Source organism: Mirounga angustirostris, unplaced genomic scaffold (assembly GCF_029215605.1).
Source record: "Mirounga angustirostris isolate CCGP_5_RB_7025 unplaced genomic scaffold, mMirAng1.0.hap1 SCAF_2, whole genome shotgun sequence".
NCBI classification, from domain to species: domain Eukaryota; kingdom Metazoa; phylum Chordata; class Mammalia; order Carnivora; family Phocidae; genus Mirounga; species Mirounga angustirostris.
In genome coordinates this window covers 41,031,781-41,046,604 of record NW_026991710.1, presented here as the reverse complement: position 1 = coordinate 41,046,604, position 14,824 = coordinate 41,031,781, and the positions used below count along the sequence as shown (strand labels likewise).

Here is a 14,824-nt window from a genome sequence, read left to right as displayed (position 1 = left end):
CTTGAGTAACAAACAGAAATCATGCAAAGTATGTTCTCAGATTACAATGGAATTAAACTGGAAATCAGCAACAGAAAGCAGCAAACCCCTCAAATCTCTGGAAATTAAACAACACATTTCTAGATAACACATGTGTCACAGAAGTCTCAAGAGGGATTTGAAAATATTTTAAGCTAAGTGAAAATGAAAATGCAGTTTATCAAAATTTGCAGGATGTGGCAAAAGCAGCAGTTAGAGGGAAATGTATAGCATTAAAAGCATCCACTGGAAGAGAAGTCTAAAATCAATAACATAAGTTTCCACCTTGGGAAATTAAAGAAGTAAGAGTAATGTATGCCTAAAGCAAGCAGAAGAAAAGAAATAATAGAAATTGCAGCAGTAATCAATGAAATTGAAAACAGGGAAAACAATAGATAAAATCAACAAAACCAAAACGTGTTTCTTTGGAAAAAAAAAAATAAAACTGATAATCCTTTAGCCAAACTAACCAAGAAAAAAAATAAGAAGACACAAATTGCCAGTACCAGAGATGAAAGAGGGATCATCACTACTGTTCCTATCAACATTAAAAGAATAATGAAACTAAGTTTTTGTGGTGATATATGCTTTCATTTCTCTTGGGTAAAAAACCTAGGCAGAGAATGGCTGAGTTGTATGTCAAGTAGATGTTTAACTTTTGAAGAAATCGCCAGTGTTGTGTGCGGTGGTTGTTTTTAATTTTAAATTTTAAATTTTTAAATGTTTTAAATTTTAAATTCCCACCAGCATTATGTAAGAATTTCAGTTGTCCTACATTCTTACCCATACCAGATATGGGCCATCTTTTTAATTTTAGCCATACTAATAGATGTATAGTGGTATATCATTGTGGTTTTAATTTGGATTTCCCTAATGCCTAATGATATTGAATTATCTTTCTGTGTGCTTATTTGCTATCTGTATGTCTCTGATGATGTATATAAATCTTTGGCCAATTTCTAATGTTTTTTAAATTATTGAGTTTTGAGTGTTCTTTATATCTTCTGGATACAAGAGTTTTCACAGATATGTGACTTGTAAATATTTTCTCCCAGTCTGTGGCTTGAGTATTTTTTTATTTTAACAATGTCTTTCAAAGAGCAGAATTTTAAATTTTTGTGAAGTACAGTTCATCACTTTGTTAGTTTATAAATTGTGTTTTGGTGTTGTATCTAAGAAATCTTTGCCCAATCCAAAGTCACAAAGATTTTTCTCCTATGTTTTCTTCTAGAAGTTTTATAACTTTACTTTTTTACATTTTATATTACAGGTTTATGATTTATTTATATTTAGGTTTAAATTTAGGTTTTACATTTAGGTTTATGATAGTTTTAAAATAGTTTGAGTTAATTTTTTGTACATGGTATGAATAACTTATAGAAGTTTTAAAGATATGCAATTATTCCAACACTATTTGTAGAAAAGACTATTTTTTCCATCCTTTTACATGTATCCTACTCATGTTTCTATATTTAAAGTAGGTTTCTTGTAGGAATTATATCGTTGACTCGAATTTTTATCCAAACTTGGAATCTTTGCCTTTTATTTAGTGTTTTTAAACTATTATTTCTATCTATCATCTCGATATTTTTTCTTTTGTTCCCCCTTTTACCTTTTTCTGCCCTTTTTTGCATTAATTGTGTATCTTTAAAATGAATCCTCTTTATCTCCTTTGTAGGCTTATTAGACGTAATTCTATGCTGTTGTTGTGTTGTTTTAGTGGTTGCTTTGGGATTTCCAGTATACATCCTAACATCTTTATTTGGTGTTCTATTACTTGCCTGTAACACACGAAACTTAGAACAATATTCTTCCACCTCTCTTCTCCTGGTGTTTGTGCTAGTTTTTGTCATACACTTTACCTCTACATATATATTGTGAGTCCTACAATACATGTTTACTATTTTTGCCCTTTTTGTTTGTTTGTTTTGTATGAAATGTTCATGGTTAAACAATAATGGTTGAGAGATCTGAGTTTCAATCCCAGCTCCACAGTTCTACCTACTTTGACATGGGGCAAGTTCTTAACTTCACTGCACCTAGGTTTTGTCATTTACAAGATGGTAACAACACCCAGGGCTTTGTGAGGATTAAGAGGAAATGTTTGTGAAGTGCTCAGAGCATAAAGAGAGTATACAGTTAAACAGGAGTTTTAAAATGATTTCTTCCCTCCATGGAACTCCAAGGGTCCGTGTTCCATTCAAATAAGCAGCAAGATATTACAGGAACTATGAGCTCACAGCCATATATATATAGCCAGGCAAGTGCCATGACGATGTTAAGGAAACCATAGCTTCTTTTATATTGTTGTCTTATGCTACATTTTTTTCTCATAGACCCATATGTTTGCATAATAAAACGTATAGGAAAAAGTCTTCACTCCATGAAGAAACATGTTTTCTCTAGGGGTTATATTCAAAATATTTAACAACTGGCCTATAACCGGCGCTTTCCCGCTGGGTTCCTAGGGCCGTGGGGCAGCCCACAAGGGCCCAGCAATGGTTATTTACAAACCAATATGGAAATATTTCTTACTAGCCTATGCCAGCTGAATATCAGCCTTGGTTCTCTTCCATTTTTTTTTTTTAAACATGCAGCTTCGTGGCCTGTCCTTTGTTTTCCTGTTTTTGGTAGAGGCATGAGTACAAAGAAATCATCTTCTATAAGTGCCTGCCCCAGCTAAAGCAGGCAGCTCTCATTCAGCTCTCACAAAGCATTATCTTGTGCCAGTTGGAACTTTAATTTTTCAAGAGAAGCTAGAAATGCGAATTTTTGTGCTGAATCTTTATTGTTAGGTCAATAATTTTTAAATCTCTGTGTGGGTCAAACACTGTGACCTCTGGCTTATTGGATACATATTATATTCCAGGCATTGTAAGAGTTAACAAAAATATGAATTCCTCCCCGAAGGGACTAATCATCTGATGGAGAGGCTGACAGGCAAACAACAGTTAATTTTATAGTAGGATGGCGGGGGTATAACGGTTTGTGTAACTAGTACTTTTTCTTGTGTGTATGTCTTATCACTCACTCAGACACAAGGATGCTATGCTCTATTTTTCCTCAGCACTAAGTGCCTGGCTCATAATGTTTTGATTGAGTTGTCCTAATGATCTCTTACTTAATCTGTACAGCTGATGTGAATATAAGATAACATTGAGGTACAGCTATTTACATTAAGTCATCATCTCTGTATAATCAGTCTGATAATGAGTATCTTGCAGACAGTAGACAAGGAATAAACCCTTCTGGAATTGAACCAATGTGATCTGCTAAGTAGTAGTTGGTTAAAGACACAAACTACATGTGGGGGGCACCTGGGTGGCTCAGTCGGTTAAGCATCTACCTTCAGCTCACGTCATGATCCCAGGGTCCTGGGATCAAGCCTCACTTCGGGCTCCCTGCTCAGCGGGAGTCTTCTTCTCCCTCTGACCCTCCCCTCTGCTCGTGCTCTCTCTCTCTTTTGCTTGCTCTCTCTCAAATAAAATCTTTAAAGAGAGAGAGAGACACAAGGTATATGTAAGAATAGAGCAGAAGGGAAATGTGAAAATGCAGGGCATCCTTACGAGACTCATATGGGAAATCAGATTTGGAAGTCTGCTATGACTGGCACCTCCTTCCCAGCCTCTGTGTTCTGTGCCAAATGGGCCTCCTGGTTACTCTCTGGAATCAAGTGAAATACAAAGCCGGAGACCAAAACCCAATTAGATTCTTTTTGTCAGAAAACAAAACCTCGGGGCACCTGGGTGGCTCAGTCGTTAAGCGACTGCCTTCGGCTCAGGTCATGATCCCAGGATTCTGGGATCGAGCCCCACATCAGGCTCCCTGCTCAGCAGGAAGCCTGCTTCTCTCTCTCCCACTCCCCCTGCTTGTGTTCCCTCTCTCGCTGTGTCTGTCAAATAAATAAAATCTTAAAAAAGAAAAAAAAAAAAACCTCGCTACAACTTATTACCTCTGAAAAATAAGCGAATGCCTAGAAATGTTGCAGGATCAACAAGAACTCTGGAGTGTTACTACTATTGATCACTCCGTTCAGGTCCCTCTCGGCCTTTTTCCTCCGCTGGCTCAGAACATGGGTATCTTTTTGCATGTGGCTCTTTTTTTCCCCAAGAACATCGGAATCCCACTCTAGGCTGCTCTGCAAACAGAACCTTTTCCTTCCTACGCGGTGCATCGTGCGCAAATCCCCATAGCCTCCGCCGTTCAGCGGGTCCTGCACGGACAGCCCGGCAGGGTGTCACAACTGTTTGACCGTGATAACCAATAGTAAATACCACCCGTGTGTACTTTAACGTGCTTTTCCATTTTAACAGGACTGTGGAAACTGAAGTCATTACAGAGTCTGGATCTGTCCTTCAACGGGATAGCGCAGATCGGTTTGTCTGACCTTCGGCACTGCCTGCGGCTGGAAAACCTCTACTTAAAGAGCAACAAGATATTCAGGATTCATCCAGAAGTCTTCAAGGACCTCAAGAAGTTACAGGTTATAAAGTGACTTTTAGAGTATTTCAAATACGCAGACATCCAGGCCATTGCATTAGAAGAGTATTTCTATGGAAGAGTTTCTCCACACCCAGGAGTAGGGGCTGTTAGTCAAAAACTCTATTTTAAGGCTCTGCTAAAATTGCTGAAGTCTCTCTCTTGCCTCAGAACTCAAACACCTCAGTAATGGACATGAATTTTACTCGAACATAATACTCAGCCGCAAGAATTGGCACACTATTTTTCTAAATCAAATTAAACCCAACTCCAAGTGTCCACTTACCAGTTGGCAGGAAATTCAATCTGGGTTATAATTGAGACTCCCACCCTGAGCTGCAAGGTGGGTCACAGGTCCCTGGGGTCTTGTGTGATCTGGAGCACTTGAGGAGGCTCCTCTGAGCCACCCCGGGGCACGGGACGATATGGGGCTCTGAAGGCCTGCGACACTGGTGCTTCCAAACCCAAACAGGGCCCTAAATAATAACAGTGATCATAATAACAGCCCATACTTGTACTCACCACGTACCATATACTGCTCTGAACAAACATCGGACCCATCTCGGACCCCTGTCTCTCAGGCCCCTTGCAGTTAATCTCACTAATGCTGACAGCTATGAAGGGGAGGAACCCCCCACCCCCGCCTCTGCCCCGGGCCAAAGCCCTGCTCCGGGCTTGGCCACTTCAGCCCCTGCCCCAAGCACTTTCCTCCATTCTCCCCACTCTTCTCTGGGAGATAATTTACAGTCTCCCCACAGTGCTCCTTTAGAAAGGCCAGGGGGCTTCCAGTGGGACATCTAGCGAGGTCTTGGGGAAAGATTCAGTCCCCCATATCCTCCATCACAGACCCTCACTCTTTAGACAGGCCCGCATCATTCGGTAGAAACCAACTGCGAGCCACATACGCGATTTTAGATGCTCTAGTAACTAGATTCAAAGTAAAAAAAGAGGTGAATTTTGTTTAGTAATGTATTTTTAACCCAGTATACCCAAATATTATCTTTTACCCATGTAACCAATATACAAATTATTAATGAGATATTTTACGTTGTTTTTCATGCTAAGACTTCAAACCCACATCCCAATGGGACGAGTCACATTTCAATGCTCAAAAGCCACGTTGTGGCTAAGGGCTGTCATATTAGACAGCATCGACATAGACAGCTGATTTTTCCCAGGTTTAAGAAAAGCGTTCTTCAAGTATAGGTGGGAGATGAATTTCCAACTGCCACCTGTCAGCCAGGGCCCCCAAGTCCCTCCTCTATCGAAGGGAGGGAAGGGAGGCAGTGGTAAGGTGGGTGGGCTCTGGGCTCAGTGGCCTGGGTTGGCTTTGCCACTCTGCGGCCACACCATCTTGGTCAAGTCACCATGTCTCTCTGTGCCTCAGTTTTCTCATCTGAAAAATAGAGGTAACTTCATTCCTTTCTCATAGAAGGTTGTGAGAATTAAATGTTTTAATGCATATAAAGTGCTTCGAATAGTACTTGGAATATAGCAAGGTCTTTTTTTTTTTTTTTTTAAGATTTTATTTATTTATTTGAGAGAGAGAGAATGAGAGACAGAGAGCATAAGAGGGAGGAGGGTCAGAGGGAGAAGCAGACTCCCTGCCGAGCAGGGAGCCAATGCGGGACTTGATCCAGGGACTCCAGGATCATGACCTGAGCCGAAGGCAGTCACTTAACCAACTGAGCCACCCAGGCGCCCATAGCAAGGTCTTTACAAATGTAAAGTGCATGTAGAAATTCTAAAGTGGCCACAATATCCCACTCTCTGAACATACAAATCTGATTGTGCCACTTCTTGTTAAAAATCCTTCTGAGCTTTCCCAACAAGGGCCTGGCCCCTGCCCACCTCTCCAGCCTCATGGCAAACCACTCTCCCTTGCTCACTGCACTCCATTTCTGTCTTCACACCAAGGCTGAGGGATCCCATGCTGATCCTTTGCCTGGGAAAACTAACTCTTCTGAATCTTTCCAATGTCACTTCCTCAAGCAAGCCTTCCTGGGGCCTCCAGATTGAATTCATTGCCCTTTTATATACACTTACAATGTGCTATGATTTTTCCTCATTGCATTTATCACAACTGAAATTATTTAGCTTTAGGTATGGTTAATTGTTAATGCCTATACCCCCCTAATCTCTTCGAGGACATACATCATAATCTATTTTGTTTTCTAGTGCTTAGCATATGTCTAATTCATAACACATATTTAAAAACACTTGCTGAACAAAGGAATGAATAAATGGATGATGGCCATGAATAGGTATATCACAAATAACTACTAATTTAGTCTAAAACTACACACATATTATCTCATGATTTGGGGGTCAGGAAGCCAGGCAAGGCCCTGGGTCCTTCGCTAAGGGTATTTTAAGAGGCTGCAGTCAAGGTGTTGGCCAGGGTTGGAGACTCCCCTGAAGGCCCAGCTGGAGATGGACCCACTGCCAAGCCCACATGGTTGTTGACAAGACTCAGGTCCTTGTGGGCTGTGGGACTGAGGGCTCAGTTCTTTACTGGTTCCTTACTGGCTGTCAGCCTCAGTCCTGAGCCACGTGGGCTTCTCCATAGGGCAGTTCACAGCATGGCGGCTTGCTTTAGAGCCTGAAGAAGAGCCTGCTAGCAAGAAAAACATTACAAGCTAATATAATGTCATCAGGGGAGTGACATCACATTGCTTTTGCCATATTCGATTGCTTAGAACCAAGTCACAGGCCCTGCCTGTGCTCCAGGGCAGGAGATTCCTCAAGGGCGTGAATACCAGAAGGCAGGGCCGTTGGGGAGCATCTTTGCCGCAGTAATTATCAGAGCAGATGAGAAAGTCCGCTTAACTTGGCAGTGCTCCCCAGCTCCCCACAAATGAGTTGTTGGGTTGCCTGGGAACCTCATTTAGTATACTGTATACTGATCATAGGTGTATTTGGGTGGTGATTGCCCTATGTCTGTTGTTATTTCCTATGCATTTTTACTGTGCTTCATAGGTGTTCTGTAGCTCACAGGTAAGAGATGCTACAGGCAAACTAAAAGTGTTTTTAGCATAAAACATTTAGCCCCAAGAATGTTTTAAATCATCTGTAATTCTCGCTTCACCTGAACTGCCCAGAATCATACAATTTCTCCTTCTCCATTATCCCTTCTACATGTTTGCCAATAACTCTAAAAACTGGTTTTGGAACTTGACGGAACTATTTGGTACCAGAAAGCTGAATATCAAAATAGATGTTGGTTTTTTTCTTTTTCGGGAGATGCATTTAGTACTTGCACTATGCTACGTGTCTTCCCATGTGGGAATCTTCAGAAGCCAGATGGAGTTTTCAAACCATAAATTCATCCTCACGTTTAGATGGAACGAAGTAAGTTTCACTGGCATTTCAAATTAGCATTTCTTTTCTTAATCTTTCCCATTCTTCTTAGATGCAGTGACTTGTGTAGCAACATTAGTTGCCTCTTCCAATCTTTCTGTAGTGTACACCCCTTTCAAATGATGGTGGATGGCTTTTTCTTTAGGCAAATTAGACTGTTCTGCTTTAATCTTTCCTTGGAAATTACTCCTCCTGAATCATTTTATTAGTTTTCTGTCCTTGCTCCAGTTTTGTTTTCAGTTCCATGATTTGTAATATAATAAGATGCTGGGATGAAGAAAATGCAGACGTGCACTAAAAGGAAAATATCGGAGTATTCCACTCTGTTGCTGAGGAGGGGTACATAAGAAAGCTATTGATCACAGGCAAGGCCTGGCCAAGCGAAGTGGTTCTTTCTACCCCGAGCCCCCAAGTCTCCTCCTTCCTGTTTTTGGCATCCTTCCTTTGGGAGTCAAGACTACTTGGTTACTCAACACTGGAAAGGTCACTGTCACTACCTAAGTTCAGGGAGAATTCTAATTCTACACGTAGTGGTCGTGGTCATGGTGCTGTTTGATTGTTTGAATCAGTTCTTCTTAGGAATTTATATAACCCAAGATGCCAATGCTGTTTTTTCCCTGATGTTTATAAAACCATTGACCTGGATAACATTCATCCGCTCTGGCTTTCATTGATGGTCCAATTTTCTTTTCCTTTTTTTTTTCCCCCTTCCAGCAAGGCTTACATTTTTTTTTTTTTTTTTATGATTTTCTGTTCTTCTAACTACCAACCTGCCCCTCCCTAAGCCCCACGACCCCCCACCCCCTGACACCTCCTGCTGCAGGCCTCCTCCACCCAGCCCTTTCCTCCCGTGCAGTGGGAGCCCAGGCTCCAAGAAAGCGTGTTCCAGAGTGGAAGTCACACAGCTGTGGAGCTAGATCAGATCTCAACTCTGCCAGTCCATTCATTCATTCCTTTCTCCATTATTTACTGAGGACCCGTTGTGTACCAGGCCCTGGTACTAGGGGCTTTGTGGTATGTACTGTGTGACCTAGCCCAGTTTCCTCCTCTGTGAAAAGGGGGAGGGGAAGGTTGAAGCACCCAGTAGAATGCCTGGTACATAGCAGCACTCTGCAAATGGTAGCAAGAGCTACACCCAACTGCCTTCCCTGCTGAATCATGTCACAGCCATATCCAACTTCTGCAGATCCTGCTCTATGTTTCTAGAGCCACTGAAGCCTTTTTGGTCCCCAGGTTCCTCTTTGTTCCTGATTAGACTAGAAAAATTAGTCATCTTGTATATACCAGGTGGCCATGGATGCAGGGAAATGTACTACCACCCTTGAGATAATTGTTGATGCAAAATATCTCTCTTTGCTACTTCTGGTCAACCACAATTCTTCTGTGTTCTATGTTCTCATGGCCCAGTGTCTTTGGTCACTTTCAAGATCACAGTGCTTCCAGAAATTCTAGACCTGGTATCTAATTCTAGACCTTGATAACCACCGGGAGTCTTGGTTTTGTCTAACAGTACAAATTGCAACTCATAGGAAAGAAGGGAGGGGAAAGGACTGGGCATCTAATATAGGCACCATACTTAAAGCTTTCACATACATCTGACCCTTACAACAACCCTAGGAAGGAGCCTCCTAAAAAGTGAACAGCTTGCTGAGGCTCACAGAGTTGCTAGGGGGCAGAGCAGAAATTTAAACCCAGTATTCTCTAACTCTCAAATCAGGGCTAAATTTGTATTGCCTCCCTAGCAATGTAAACAATACCTGTAACTAGTATTTATTTTGTCTCTAAATGTCTTGATTCACAGACTGCCCTAAACTTGTTTCTTCTCAAACAGGTGGTAGACCTCAGCAACAATGTTCTGACCACCATCCTACCCATGATGGTCATTGCTCTGGAACTTCCCCATCTGGAGGTGGACTTGGCTGATAACCAACGGGAGTGTGACTATAGTGTGGCAGCCTTCCAAAAGGTCCTTTCTGAATCCTGGAGGAAAACATGGAATGTCATCTGCAGTAAGTCTGTAGGTAAGTCAGTGGCATCTCCTCTCTGAAGTGGTTCCAGCTGAACTGAGAAAAGCCCATGGAAAATTTAGTCTCATTGGAAACCATGACAGTCCCCTTGAAAGCAAGAGTGTTGATTAGGGATTAAGTCAGCCGCGGGCTGTGTCACAGAATAATCACTGGTACCTGTTTGCCTCAGTTCATGGATGATTTTCTTCACATGGTCAAAGAAACCTAGTTCAAACTGCTCAGAAACAATTGGATTTGGTCAAAAACAGTAATTTCACAGGGAGAGAAAAGCCCCAAAATGTCACATTTTTATCCCAATTCTTTTTTTTTTTTTTTTTTTAAGATTTTTACTTATTTGAGAGTGTGTGTGAGCAAGGGCATGCACAGGAGCAGGGGGAGGGGCAGACGGAGGGGAAGAAGCAGACTCCCTGCTGAGCCCAGAGCCTGAGGTGGGGGTGGGGCTCGAGCAGCTTCCCAGGACCCCAAGATCACAACTTGAGCTGATCCCAGGACCCCAAGATCATGACCTGAGCTCAAGTCAAAGGCTTAACCAGCAGAGCCACCCAGGCGCCCCAATCCCAATTCTTAACAAATAACTAATCAAAGAAAGAACTTTTAAAACACAAAACATGATTATTTAAAGCATTTGCCTCTGAAAATAACATCGTATGTTAACTATGCTGGAATTAAAATAAAATAAAATGCTTGCTAACCCTATGAAAGTATAATCTTGTTATATATATTATATATATGTGTGTGTGTGTTTTGTGTGTGTGTATATATGTGTTTATGTATATATATATATATACACACACACAAAACACATATATTTCAAAAGTATACTTTGATTTGTTCCCTGACATTCTCCCAAAATGCTAGACTATGTTACCAGAGTTGAACATTCTGGAAAACTTTTTTTGCCATTAACTATCTTGGCTAAATCCCAAACTCCTAACTGGGTATAGGGGCGGGGGTGGGGGTGGGGGGAGGTAAGATTTTTTGTAATAAGTCCTGGACTCTGTTCTGTTCATGACTGCCACTAAAGTAGAAAATGGCCATGCTTACTACGTTTAGAAGAAATCTATGAATTTTATTTTATTTATTTTTTAAAAAGATTTTATTTATTTATTTGACAGAGAGAGACACAGCGAGAGAAGGAACACAAGCAGGGAGAGTGGGGGAGGGAGAAGCAGGCTTCCCACTGAGCAGGGAGCCCGATGCGGGGCTCGATGCAGGGCTCGATCCCAGGACCCTGGGACCATGCCCTGAGCCGAAGGCAGACGCTTAACGACTGAGCCACCCACGTGCCCCAAAATCTATGAATTTTAAAGATTGATTTATTTATTCGAGAGAGGGAGAAAGCGAGTGGGCGGAGGGGCAGAAGGGGAGAATCTTCCAGCAGACTCCCCACTGAGTGTGGAGCCCCACTGGGGGCTTGATTTCCCCACCCATGAAATCACGACCTGAGCCGAAACCAAGAGTCAGATGCTCACCGCCTGAGCCACCCAGGCGCCCAGGTCACAGAGAAGTCTTAATGTCAGCCACCCTGTTTCACTCCTCTGTAGAAACCACAACTGGCATTCTGGGTATGGAAGGCAGAATGGCAGGAGCCAGTAAGAAACCTGAATGTTTCTGTTTGCCAGCCCTGGGGCATAGTGAGAAATTGATACCCTGCACATAGGTAGAGCCAAGGGAGGTTGTGCAGGGGCTGATGGAATGTTCTCCAAAATGGGCAGTAGGTGGAGGAGTCAGAGGAAGGAGAAGCGGTGTAGCTGTCCCCGTCTTCTTTCCTCGCATGAGCAGCAATCAGGCAAGAAGCCTAAGAAACGGACAGCCTCCCGGGCCTCTAAGTAGCAGGCCAAAGCCTGACGGCCAGTGTAAAAGCGTACGTGGCCGGAGACGTACTGTTGGTTACAACCAATTGATCAGTCAGTAAAGCTGCGTACCGTCATGCCATGCACACCTGAGACAGCCAGGTAAGGACTGAGGAGGACCCACAGAGCCTTACTTTCGTGTCCACTCACTATGTTTCCCCCCACCCCGCTTCCAGGGAACGAGGAGGCAGACCAGTGGACCCTCCAAAGTGGAATTTCCAGGGAGACCCACCTTCCTCATGGTCCTGCGAAGCCTGTGAAAAGCCTCCGGCCAGGCCAATCCAAGAGGCCCCAGGCAGGCTGGTTTGAGCGCCCTGGCACCGCATGGAGGAAGGGCCCCGCGGGCGCCCCGGCCAGCGAGAGGCTGCGCCGGCTGCCCAGAGGGGCCAGGAGCCCCAGGGATGTGCCCACGGCTGGCAGACAGGGAGACACTTCCCAGGACCTCGCCCTGGCCGTCTGCCTGGCCGTGTTCATCACGTTCTTCGTGGCTTTCTGCCTGGGGGCTTTCGCCAGGCCTTTCATTGACAGACTGTGGCACCAGAGATGCGCACGCAAAAGGCCCAGCTCCGACAATGGGGACAACGCGGATAACGCATACTCAAACAAGGGCTTCTGTGACGACACTGAAGCTGCAGGGAACGCCCAGCACCTGAGGACAGATCGGCCTCTCCAAGAGCCTGCCAGCCCCCGCGCTGCTGTCATCCCCAACGGACCTCTAGGAGAATGCGGAAGGGAGCCTGGCAGGTGGCAGAGCAGGGGGCCGTGTGGGGACAGCAGAGGGCCAGGAGGTGGGAAGGAGTACATACCTCTGAGTGACAGCGCAGCCCATTCCATTCTCCAAGGACAGCCGAATGCTGGTCATAACCAACGAATTCCAGCAGGGCAGGATCACATCCACAGGAAAGATGCTCTCGGGGAAGTAAATTATGCAACTCTGGCCCAGGAAGGTTCTCCCAGCGTGCATTCAGCGGGCGCCCCTGTGCGAGCTGGCAGATTGCAGATTGTCTCTGGCTCAATTCACAGTGACTCGGGTGAGTTAAATGCACCCCTCTCGGGAGAAATGGCAGCTTCTCTCTCTCAAATGCAAACGCATACGAAAGCACAGGGGGCTGGAGAGAATGAGCGGTTACCTTCGGAGTTTTCCAAGGAAATGCAAGTGGGCACTTACCTGAATTTGCAGGACACACAGCAGCAAAGCCTCCAGGGGGCCAGTGCTGAGGAAGGGCTGCCCGCCTCCCACGGTGCGGTCCCACTCAGTGACGTGGAACCAGGGCAGAAACATGCTCCTCCTGACCCTCAGTACCCATTGGACAGCAGCTACGATTCTGATTCTGATGAAGGGTCTTTATTTACTCTAAGTTCAACAAGTTCAGAGGATGCAAGAAATGTGACTGAAGAAGAGGCACATGGTGAGAAGAGCCACAAAGCCAGTGAGCCCCCGGAGGATGAGAACTCGGGGGTGAGGAAGGACAATGTTACATCATCAGAGGATCCTAAGGACAATATCCCCTGCCAGAAGATTCTGGAGAAGTGTGAGAATCAGGAGGACTGTTTTAAAAACCCTCTCATTTCTGGTCCAGACTCAGGTTTGTGTGAGACTCATCTGGAAGGTGCCTCTAACACCAACACATTTGAGGGTCCACTGACCGTGCCTGGATCACTGGGCAGTAACAGTCCCTCCGGGGATGAGACCCCAGGCATGGTCATCTGCGATTATGCCGCAGCTCTCCAATCTGAGGCCGTAGAGTGGCATTACTCACTTAGAGACTTAGAATTTTTAAATGTAGATGTTGTACCACAAACACCACCATGGTCTGCTGAAGTTCCCTCAGATCCTGACCAGAGCGACTCTCGTGAAAGAGACTCAGACATTTATAAATATGAACCTTGCCTTCAGGAAATGAACACAGCTCAAAATGATGTTCCTCTCAAGATCACTGCCGGTGAAAACTTAGGAGCCTCACAACAAAATTCGGAAGGGGGCAACATGAATCCCCACCTGACGGACACTGATGCAAATGAGGGGTTGGCATGCACTCTTGAGGACTCGGATTCCAGAAAGGTTAGAAGCCGCACACAATTGTTACAATCCTGTAGTGATGAACCGGCTCTTCAGTGTGAAAGAGGAGAGCGGGGTTATGCTGAAAGCCATTCCAGGAGCCAGGTGCCATTATTACAAGAGCTCCCAAGTGAAACCAGTTTACCAGGAACGCAGGAGCCCTTCAGTGGCAGAGATTGGGGTAAATACTCAGAAGAGAACCTGTTGCAGTTAGAAAATATTCAAATGCAGACCCAGGGCCACCTAATGGGGGCTGGCTTGCTGTATGAGGACCTACTCTACTACGATGTGGAACTTGAAAATCAAAGGGAATTCAAGTAACATTTTGAGTTCAGATTGAAGCCCTTAGAACCGCTGAACGGATTTTTTTTAAACAAATTCCACACAAAGAACAGCACAGCTTTCTGGACGGTGATCGTGAAACTACAAAGTTAGGGGGATTCAGAGCAACTCTAAATATTTGTTCGTAAGTGATGTTAAAAGAGGGACCATTTTGTAGACCGAACTGTAAATTAGAAATCAGTCTTCAAGAAGAGAAGTGGTATTGTTTGTAAAAAGGAAAAGCTACCATGCCATTATCCTCAATTAGCCCTTCCTTGGTGGGACTCTCCAATCTGGGCTGTCAGGAGCCGTGTTCTTCTGTGTATCCTCCTGTTTTTCTGGCATTTTCTCCTTTTCCTTCCTGACATCCCTTGTCCACCTCTGCTTGCCCTCTCAGAGAACATTCCTCAAAGAGCTGTTCCCGGTCTTTCTGAGGTACCGCTCTCCCTGGGCCCCGCCGCTTCACCATCAGCCCCATACAGGCCTCACCTGCATCAGCGCCACGAGGCCCGGCCTCCCTCCCAAGCTCCAGACTCACATTCTCAACCCCAATGGCCCAAATCCACATAGATCATCCCGGGACCTAAAATTCATCATTTTCCTTCACAAATGTGATCTTTCTTGATCAACAGTATCATGACATCCACCCAGGAAAGCCAACTGAAATTGCTATCTTATCTCCGACTCTTTCTCTTGTAGTCCCTGTA

The 14,824-nt window shown here is 44.3% G+C and overlaps 1 protein-coding gene across 3 annotated transcripts in view; it reads left to right on the top strand.

The window, feature by feature from the left end:
- The window catches only part of LRRC66 (leucine rich repeat containing 66), a 46,480-nt gene that overhangs the window by 17,537 nt on the left and 14,119 nt on the right, over positions 1–14,824 (top strand). Inside the window, exons 3-5 of one of the 3 annotated variants that reach the window (XR_010409395.1) lie at positions 4,332–4,501; positions 9,689–9,878; positions 11,914–14,262. Coding sequence is in view for 2 of the 3 variants with exons in the window: in XM_064584469.1 (XP_064440539.1) it covers positions 7,636–7,848; positions 9,689–9,878; positions 11,914–14,117 (2,607 nt within the window). In the remaining variant the exon portion in view is untranslated. Of the gene's footprint in view, positions 1–4,331; positions 4,502–6,045; positions 7,849–9,688; positions 9,879–11,913; positions 14,341–14,824 lie in introns of those variants that run through there. The other 2 variants (XM_045881172.3, XM_064584469.1) reach the window with 2 other exon arrangements.